This window comes from Lucilia sericata, unplaced genomic scaffold (assembly GCF_015586225.1).
Source record: "Lucilia sericata isolate MDLA Ls3-8-SP2 unplaced genomic scaffold, ASM1558622v1 Contig004868F_arrow, whole genome shotgun sequence".
In the NCBI taxonomy this organism is placed as follows: Eukaryota; Metazoa; Arthropoda; class Insecta; order Diptera; family Calliphoridae; genus Lucilia; species Lucilia sericata.
Window position 1 is genome coordinate 2,501 of NW_023997373.1, and position 11,224 is coordinate 13,724.

The 11,224-nt window shown below is 27.8% G+C and overlaps 1 protein-coding gene across 1 annotated transcript; it reads left to right on the forward strand.

The window, feature by feature from the left end:
* The first annotated feature begins 5,862 nt into the window (after positions 1 to 5,862).
* Positions 5,863 to 10,601, forward strand: LOC119615316 (sensory neuron membrane protein 1). The gene is made up of 7 exons (XM_037971383.1): positions 5,863 to 6,302; positions 6,372 to 6,519; positions 8,927 to 9,181; positions 9,250 to 9,546; positions 9,596 to 9,805; positions 9,865 to 10,043; positions 10,103 to 10,601. The coding sequence occupies exons 1-7, from the start codon at positions 6,034 to 6,036 to the stop codon at positions 10,344 to 10,346; spliced, it is 1,602 nt and encodes a 533-aa protein (XP_037827311.1). The 5' UTR covers positions 5,863 to 6,033; the 3' UTR covers positions 10,347 to 10,601.
* Positions 10,602 to 11,224: the final 623 nt, after the last annotated feature.

Sequence of the window (11,224 nt, forward strand, 5' to 3'; positions counted from 1 at the left end):
TTTAATAATAATTCAAGTATTCAAGTTGAGAAAAATATTTATATATCGGATTAAGTTACTAATAGTGTTAATAATTAGCAAACACATGTTTATTGTTATCTCGAACTTCTACTACTATTTTGCACATTTATGACAAAGATTTTGTTTTGACTGACAGAAAGAGAGATAGAGGGGACAAGAGTAATAATTGATGATAATGGATTTTTATTAAGAGTTTTTTTTTTTAACTAACTAAAATTATTAAATTTAGAATAAATTTTAAGTTAAAATTTTAAATTGTAAATAAACAACAAACAAAATTTTAATGTTTCTAGCAACTTTTAATAAAATAAAGTTCTTTTTAAGTAGATTTTAAAGATTTTATATTATTATTATTATTAAGTTGGCATCTTTGTTTTAAATTAAGTGGCAACACTTTGTAAAGCTAGTAAAGCCTTAAAACAGTGTTGTTAATATAAAAAAAGGATTTTAAAGCATAAATTCAAAATTCTTTTAATTTTCTTACAAAAATTCTCAAGGAATTAAGTAATTTATTTAATTGAAGTGTAAATGTAATAATCTTTCTTAACTCAAGTCATTAAGTGTTTGTTTTTTAAACAAATTTAGCTAGTAAGTGTAAATAATTTTATAATTTTTTTTAAGAAAACCAGTTTTTAATTAACTGCAGCTATTATAAAAGAAACTGTAAGATATTTTTCAAATTTTTTGATTAATTTGAATTTAAAAAAAAGATAAAACCACAAAGTTGAAAAACCAGTTTAATTACACTTTTATTTACAATTTTTATTATAAATCTCCGATTTATTTAATAAAATTAATAAATTTTTAAAGCAAATGTTGCTAAAATTCTATATAATTAAAAAAACAATACGTGTTTGGGTGTTATAAAATGTTTTAAATAACATTTAAAAGCTAGTATTGAGTTTTTGAATAAACAAAATAAATAACATTTCAAATTTGAGTTTCTTGTTCTAAGAATAAAGAAATTTTAAAGAAAAAAGCGAAAAAAAATTAGTATTTTCATGATTTCTACTTCTAAAAATTTAATTTTTATAAAAAAATTATGAAGGAATTTAATGAAATTTTATTAAAATTTATGGAAATTCACAAAATGTAATAAAATTTTGCTTTATTCAAGTAAAAATGTTTATATTCTTGGTTTATTATTTAATAAAAAGTGGAATTTATGCTTTCACTACATTTTACCATGTGGCAGCTCTAGTTTAACAAAGTACCGTTTAAATACGTGTTGCCAATGTTGCGCAGAAGTAATAAATTAAGCCAAATGTTAGTTTAAGAATTAAAAAACAAAACTAATGTAGTTTTACATTAAAATTTCTTCATTTTTATAGGAATTTATGTTTCATTTTAATATTTTTAAAGTTCTACTTCAAGGATTCACCAAATCTGTCTTGCCTTTATAACTTTTTAATAAAATGTTTAAGAAATTTAATTAAATTTTATTCAATTTTAATTTTTAATAAACTCCTTTTATTTTTCTTTATTTAAACTAAAATTTATAAATTTCTATTTATTAAAAGTGGAATTTATGCTTAGACTTTATTTTACTATGTGGCAGCTTTAGTTTAACAAAATACCGTTAGAATAAGTGTTCCCAATGTGACGTAAGAAAGTAGAAGTCAAACATTAAGGCAACTGTTAGTTTAAGAATTAAAAAACAAAACTAATAAAGTTTTACATTAAAATTTCTTAATTTTTAGAGAAATTCATGTTTTATTTTAATATTTTTAAAGTTTTACTAAAAGAATTAACCAAATATCTTTTGCCTTTATAATTTTTTAATGAAATATTTAAGGAATTTAATCAAATTTTATTAAATTAAAAAAAAGTTGAGTTTTCTTTATTTAAGCTAAAATTTAAAAGTTTCAAGGACTTCTATTTATAAAAAGGTGGAATCTATGCATTAACTTTATTTTAACATGTGGCAGCTTTATTTTAATAAAATACAGTTAGAATAAGTGTTGCCAATGTGACGTTTAAGAAAGAAGAACTAAATAATTAAGTTTTAGAATAAAATTTCATCATTTTTATAGAAAACATGGAGTTTTATCTTAATATTTTTAAAAATATATTTTAAGAATTAAACAAATCTCTCTTGCCTTAATAATGTTTTAATAAAATATTTAAGAAAGTTAATGGAATTCCTTTAAATTGAGAGAAAAGCGGTATAGTTATTTTTTACCAAGATTTTGTTTTATTTAACGTAAAATTTAAAAGTTTTTAGGTTTTTTATTTATATTTTATATTTAGCTAAACTAAAGCTGCCACATGACCATGTGGTATACCGTTTGTATAAGTGTTGCCAATGTGAAATTTAAGTAATGAGGAGAAAAACAGTTACTTTAATATTTGTATAAGAGTTTTTACTCAACAATAATAAATTATACATTTAATATTATCAATTTTTAAGTAAATTTTTGATTTGTTTGAAGATTTTTGAGTTTGCTTTTTAATTTTTTTATAAATTATTCTAGGTAGTTAACGTAATTGCTTTAAAAACTAAAATTATAGGTTTTCTATATATTTTTTCATTAAATTTAATAAAAATTTTCTTTATTTTCATAAAATTTCTATAGATTTTGAACGTTTTTTATTACATAAAAGTGTGTTGGTAATTTAGAGTAAATTGTGTCATGTGGCAGCTCTATTTCAGCAAAGTATCGCTTAAATAAGTGTTGCCAATGTCATGTTTAAAAGAGCAGATAAAAATATTAAGTCAAATGTTAATTAAAGAGTTTAAATACAAAACTTTGAAACTAGATATTAAAAATTAAAAAAAATCCAACATTTTTATGACTTTTTATTGTAATTTGTTGAAAAATAGTTTTAAAAAATTTCTTCAGAATATTTTTGAAAAAGTTTTTTTGTGGGTTTTTATATATTTATTTGTTATTTAAGCAATTAAAGTCAATTGTATTTGCAAATATTTTTACGAGGAGGTGCTATAAAATATTTAATAGACCATGTTTTACTTCTTCATATTTTTTCAATTGTCTTCTTCTCTAATTGTTTGTTAAAATAGTTTAAATAATAAGTGTTGGTGGGTAAAAAAAAAAAAACAAGTAATTATTTATTTGTTCGGGTGTAGTATTATATATCGTTATATTTTTCTTTCAATTTGTCTACTATTTACTTAAATAATTATGGAATATTGAGCAGGTGTGAATTATATGAATTTTTTATCAATGTTTTACGCAAAAGTTCTTTTTTTCAATAAATAGAGGAAGAAAATGGCAAATAACATTTAAATATAGTAAATTGCAATAATTGTTTTCTATTTTTCTTATTCATAAAACTAAATTTAGCATTGAATTGTTATTGGAGGAAAAAAATTGTTAATGAAATCATACAAAAACCTAACATTTGTATTAAAGAATAAAGTTATATAATATAAATTACAAGATTTCTAATGACCTTTAACCCCTAATAATAGGGTCAAGTTTATAATGAAAATCTTAAGCATTAAAGAAAATTAGAAATTTAAACTTTTTATGGATTTATAGTTAAAACTTATGTTCCTGTTTTTCTCTTTCTTAACTTTGACCTTTAATTGAAATTGTTACCCTGTAATTGTGTTTTTTATTGGTCCTTCTAGCATAAATATTTGTTCATACTTTTAATTGTTGATAATAAGAAATTCTGTTTTAGAAAAATGACTCATGGTCAATAGCTTTACTTTGGCCTTATAATTGCTGAGAATATTTGCACTTTCTTAATATTTTGCAAAGTTCTCAAAATACCTTTAATAGGTGGAAAGAAAACTTTTCTAGTTAAATAGTAAAACATTTGAAAAAAAAAACCTAAAAATAATTGAATTGAAACAAATGACAAATGTTTTTTGGTAAAACACTGAGAAAAATTAACGATTTTATAAAAAATATTTAAAGATTTTTTCTATAATGGCTTTAAATTAAACTTTAGTATAAAAATTTAAAATATTTAATAACATTTACAACTTTTTTTTTCTCAATTTTAACTGAAATTGTAAAATTAAATGTTAAATGAGCGTTTTAAGTATATTAAGTCAGGTGGCAGCTCTATTTAAACAGAGTAGCATTTGCATGAGAGTTGCCAATGTTGTGCTTAAAAAATGAAAAACTAAAAAAGTTTTTAACGTAAATTTCAGAGCTTTTTAAGTGTTATCTTTATCTCAGTGTACTTTTTTTTCTCTCCATCTCTCTCACTCTTGCTGATCCAATGAAGCATATCAATTTCAAGTGTAATTGTTACTTAAATAAACTATAAAATGAAAAATAAAGGTGGGGGACAAACTACCGTGTGACGTTCTCGCTAAAACTAGACAGAGTAAGATGTTTGACGTTTTGGAAAAAATTAAAAAAAAAAAAAAAAACAATAAAACGGCATTTATAGATATACTATATATAAAACGCATAAAAATAATGGCAAAAAACTGCAGCCAACAGTAAGCAAGAAAAGTTTTCCTACAGTTTTCTAATATAAAGGACTTAAAAAGTCGCTAAAACTAGTTCAGACGAAAAAGTATTTACCTAACTTTACATAAACATATGGCAACCTTTAGCGAAGTGTTGTCTACTTTGCGGATTTAAAAATTAATAGAGAACTTTCTATTTTTTAAAATTCTATTAAAATTTGTAAAAACTTCTGATTCTAACATGAATTCCTTTTGAATGAAAACTTTTTTGATGCAGTGTAAGCAATTGGAAATGCTTTCAAGCGTAAAAACGGGAACTATATTAAATCGTTTAGGTGGTTGGTGACAAATTGCAAAATCTTAAAAAGAAGTTCAGATTATAGACTGATCTATAGTCCAGACTATAGACTGATATACTATCTAGACTATAGACTGATCTATTGTCTAGACTATAGACTTATCTATAGTCCAGACTATAGACTGATGTATAGTCCAGACTATAGATTGGTCTAAAGTCCAGAATAAAGATTGATCTATAGTCTAGACTATAGACTGAACTATAGTCTAGACTACAGACTGAACTATAGTCCAGACTATGGACTGAACTATAGTCCAGACTATGGTCCAGATTATAAACAGATCTATAGTCCAGACTATAGACCGATGTATAGTCCAGACTATAGATAGGTCTATAGTCCAGACTAAATATTGATCTATAGTCCAGACTATAGACTGAACTATAGTCTATGGCCTTATTTATAGTCCAGATTATAAACAGATTATAGACTGATGTATAGTCCAGTCTATAGATTGTTCTAAAGTCCAGACTAAATATTGAACTATAGTGCAGACTATGGCCTCATTTATGGTCCAGATTATAAACAGATCTATAGTCCAGACTATAGATTGATCTAAAATCCAGACTATAGACTGATCTATAGTCCAGACTATAGACTGATCTACAGTCCAGACTATAGACTGATCTATAGTCCAGACTATAGACTGATCTATAGGTTTGACAACACATTGATATTTAGTCCACACTATAAACTGATATATCGATACAGACTATATATCTATAGTCCAGCCTATAGACTGATATATAGTCCAGACTATAGACAGATATTTAGTCTTCTGTTACCCACCTTAGAGAAAAATTTAAAAAAAAATGCATTTTATAATTGCTAGTAGACGAAGAAGAAAAAAATAAAGGTAATATGTAATATTAATAATTACACATTTTTTCAAAGTCTCAAATAGGATTTTCCCTTTTATATAGATACATAAAAACAATAAAGATTATTTTCTATAAAAAAATGACAATGGGAAAAACTATTAGAAAAAAATCAAAACGATTTGTTTTTGACTGCAAAAGTTCGCACGTATTAAAATTGTAAATGAATAAAAATTTTAAAACAAACATTTAATTTTTTTGCAACATTATTTTTAGTTGTTAATAGAAATTCAAACAAAACGGTTGTTAAATTAAGAATAAAAAAACACCAAAAAAAACGAATTAAACAAAAAGCAAATTGGCTGTTTTAAACGATTTCTATATATTTCGTTTAATTTTAAATTGTTATTCTTATTACAAAAACTTAAAATTTTCCCACAAAAAAATGCAAATAAATCGTAATAGACTTTTAATAGTATCGGGTGGGGTTTTAGTTTTTGCCATTATGAATGGTTGGTTAATATTTCCGAAGATATTAAAATTAGTTTTGAAAAAACAAGTAAATTTAAAACCCGGTTCGGATATACGTGAATTATGGGAAAATACTCCATTTCCTTTGCATTTTTATTTTTATGTTTTTAATATCACCAATCCGGATGAGTTTCTAAATGGTGCTAAACCGAACTTACAAGAAATCGGACCATTTGTATTTGAGTAGGTTTTACAAAAAAATTATATGGAATTATACCGAAAATTTTAGAAATTTTGTATTTTATTTTAAAGTGAATGGAAATCTAAATATGATTTAGAAGATAATGATGAAGAGGATACAGTTACATATCATATGCGTAATACTTTTATATTTAACGCCAAAGCCTCAGCTCCTCTTACGGGGGAAGAGGTGATTACTATGGTGCATCCATTAATAGCGGTAAGTGAAGAAAGGGAAACAAGAAGGAAAGTTTGACGATCGAATTTTTAATAAAAATCAAGACAATAGACTAAACTATAGTTAAGACCCCGTTCGGATATACGACTAATCTGTAGTCCAGGCTATAGACTAATCTATAGTCCAGACTATAGACTAATCAAGTCCAGACAATAGACTAATCCAGTCCAGACAATAAACTAATCTTTAGTCCAGACTATAGATTAATCAGTAGTCCAGACCAAAGATACATCTGTAGTCCAGACTATAGACACATCTACAGTTCAGACTGGAGACTGTTCAATAGGCCAGAATGTAACCTATATCCAGACTATAGACTAATCTATAGTCCAGACTATAGACTAATCTATAGTCCAGACTATAGACTATTCTATAGTTCAGATTATAAACTAAACTATAGTCCAGACTATAGACTAATCTATAGTCCAGACTATAGACTAATCTATAGTCCAGACTATGACTAATCTATAGTCCAGACTATAGACTAATCTATAGTCCAGACTATAGACTAATCTATAGTCCAGACTATAGACTAATCTATAGTCCAGACTATAGACTAATCTATAGTCCAGACTATAGATTAATCTATAGCCCAGACTATAGACATATCTACAGTCCAGACTGGAGACTGTTCAATAGGCCAGAATATAATCTATATCCAGACTATAGACTAATCTATAGTCCAGACTATAGACATATCTAAGTCCAGACTATAGACTAATCTATAGTCCAGCTTATAAACTATAGTCCAGACTATAGACTAATCTATAGTCCAGACTATAGACTAATCTATAGTCCAGACTATAGACTAATCTATAGTCAAGACTATAGACTAATCTATAGTCTAGACTATAGACTAATGTATAGTCCAGACTGTAGACTTATCTATAGTCCAGACTATAAACTAAACTATAGTCCAGACTATAGACTAATCCATAGTGAAGACTATAGACTAATCTATAGTTCAGACTATAGAATAATCTATAGTCCAGACTATAGACACATCTACAGTCCACACTTTAGACTGTTCAATAGGCCGGAGTATAAGCAAAACTGTAGTGCGGACCCTAGACTTTAGTCCAGACTATAGACTAATCTATAGTCCAGACTATAAACTAAACTATAGTCCAGACTATAGACTAATCTATAGTTCAGACTGTAGACTAATCTGTAGTGCGGACCCTAGACTACACTTTAGCCCAGACTATATACTAATCTATATTCCAGACTATTGACTAATCTATAGTCCAGATTATACACCAATCAATAGTCCATACTATAGACTAATCTATAGTACAGACTATAGACTAATCTATAGTCCAGACTATAAACTAATCTATAGTCTAGACTATAGACTAATATATAGTCCAGACTATAAACTTAACTATAGTCCAGACTATAAACTTAAATAGTCCAGACTATAGACTAATCTATAGTCCAGACTGTAGACTAATCTGTAGTCCAGACTATAGACTAATCTATAGTCCAGACTATAGACTAATCTATAGTCCAGACTATAGACTAATCTATTGTCCAGACTATAGACTAATCTATAGTCCAGACTATAGACTAATCTGTAGTCCAGACTATATACTAATCTACAATCCAGACCATAGACTAATCTATAGTCCAGACTATAGACTAATCTATAGTCTAGACTATAGACTAATCGATAGTCCAGACAACAGACACATCTACAGTCCAGACTGGAGACTGTTCAATAGGCCAGAGTATAAACAAAACGGTAGTACGGACCCAAGACTACACTTTAGTCCAGACTATAGACTATATTCCAGACTATTGACTAATCTATAGTCCAGATCATATACCAATCTATAGTCTATACTATAAACTAATCTAAAGTCCAGACTACATATTGTCGAGACTGTCTAGACTACAGACTAATCTATAGCCTCGACTATAGACTAATCTGTAGTCCAGACTATAGACTAATCTATAGTCCAGACTATAGACTAATCTATAGTCCAGACTATAGACTAAGCTATAGTCCAGACTTTAGACAAATCTATAATCCAGACTATAGACAAGTTCATAGTCAAGATTATAGACTGGTCTATAGTTCAGACTTTAGATGGGTTTATAGTCCAGACCATAGTATAGACTACAAAAATTCTTCAACAAAGTTTCAAAGCCAAACATTTTGAGAAAATTCCAAAAAGAATTGTTTCAAATTTGTTCCTTAAAAAGAAAATAAAACAATTTTCTTTAAACGTTTGTGAATTTGTAATAATCTAAAAAGTAATTGTCTTAAAATTACTTTATTATTGGGTCTGCTATATTGCAGTTAAAATCACTTAATAATTTCTTTATTCATTTGCCACCACCCAACAGTAATTTGTAGTAATTTTCTTTATTTTCCTCTTCACAGCCCATTGCCGTGGTGGTGTTACGTGAAAAGGCCGCCATGATGGACTTAATTGTCAAAGCTATTGAGATAGTATTTCGTGGTCATAAAGGTGTGCTTACCGCCCCTTTTATGGATATATTCTTTCGTGGTTTTTATGTAGACTGTTCATCGGAGGAATTTGCCTCGAAAGCTTTATGTACGGCCTTCTATACGGGTGATGTTAAGCAGGCTCAGCAGGTTAATGATACACATTTTCTATTCTCATTTATGCGGGCGGTGAGTAACCAACTTCCCACTTCCTGCTCCCAAATTTAAATTATTATATTTCTTTTTATTGAAAATAGGCTAATAATTCTGATGCTGGTAAATTTACCGCCTGTCGGGGGGTTAAAAATGTTCATAAAATGGGTAAAATTATATTGTTCCAAGATGAGCCTGAGTTGGATGTTTGGGCTGGTGATGCCTGCAACCAATTGATCGGTACCGATTCTACAGTGTTTCCTCCTTTTCTACACAAAGATGAGGGCTTATGGGCTTTTACACCCGATCTGTGCAGATCTCTAGGGGCTCATTATGTGCGTAAAAGTTCATATTCCGGTTTGCCAGCCAGTTTTTTCTCTTTGGATTTTGGGGATTTAAAGGTAAGATATTTTAGATCAGGAACATCTAAATAAACTATTTATTTTTAAGAACACTCCCGAATTACATTGTTTTTGTGATGATCCCGATGATCCGGAAAGCTGTCCACCTAAGGGTACCATGAGTTTACAGGCCTGTAATGGAGCTCCCATATTAGCTTCTCTGCCTCACTTTTACAATGCAGATCCGAAATTACAGGAAGGTGTTAATGGTTTAAATCCTAATGAACATGATCATGCCATTTATATAGATTTTGAATTGGTAAGTTCAGACCCCAAGCTATAAAAATCGATTATTAAACTATTAATACACAACAACAGATGTCTGGTACACCTTTAAGAGCTGGCAAACGTTTGCAATTTAGTTTGGATCTGGAGCCAGTAGAGGCTATAGAACAGGTTAGCAAAGTACCAAGGGTAGTGTTACCCATGTTTTGGGTAGAAGAGGGTGCGGCCTTGAATAAAACCTATGTCAATATGCTGAAATATACTTTATTTTTGTAAGTAGCGGCTTAAATTAAAGAAAATTACTATTAATTTGTTTACTTTCTTATTAAAGGGGTCTACGCTTTAATGTTGGTCTACGTTGGACCTTAATAACTTTATCATTACTGGGTCTAATGGGTGGCGGTTATTTGTATATGAAAAAAACCGATAGTTTGGATATAACCTTACCGAACAAGGATAATAAAGTGTCTAATGTTAAACCTGTTTCAGCTACAACAGCGCCGGTAGAAATTAAACCGCCGCCACACCCACTGGCACAGGCCGATTTGACAAATCAAAAAGTAGAGAAATTTTAATGAATTAAACACGTAGTTGAGTCACAAACACAAATATTAAGCAGTAAAGTTCAACACTATTATATTTAAATAAAAGCAAACATTAGCAACACTAATGTAAACACTAAATGTTAACATTTCAAATAAAGCACATTGGCAACACTAATGTAATAGGTATTCAAGTGCTGCCACATTGTTTAATAGTCTTAAAAGCAATGGTATTTGTTGTAGCTTATAAAAAATCGATAAAATAAAGAAAATTAGTAAAAAGTAAAACATTTTTTAAAAGTTTTTTCCTAGATTTTATAAAATTTAAAACTTTTAATTAATATTTCATCAAAAATATTATATAAAAACTTAAATTCGTTAAAAATACAATGATATTAACTATTTTTAAAGTTTTTAAAAAAAAAATTACAAAAAAGTTGTAAATAATATATTTTGTTGTAAAATTCTTAAATTAGCAGGACTTTTTTAAAACAATAAATTTACTTATAATATTTCTTTTAATTACTAATTTTTTCATAAAATTAATTTTCCCTCTAGCTCTCAATTTTTCACTTAATTTTTGCTTTAAAAATAGTCTCTCTAACACAGATAAGACATAAAAACATAAATTTTTTGATAAATAATTATAACATAATCATAATTTGATTGATTAGAAAAAAATGTAAACAACTTATAAACAAAATTAACCCTTTAAGTCAACTATCTGAAGGAAAGGAAATACATTACTCATACAAAACTGTAGAACAATCTATAGTCTTGTCTTTAGAACGGTGTGGACTATAGAGCAGTCTAGAGTCTTAACTATAGAATAGTCCAGAGTCAGAACCATAGAATAGTCCAGAGTCTGAACTATAGAACAGTCTATAGTCGGAACAGCCTTAAGTCTGGAC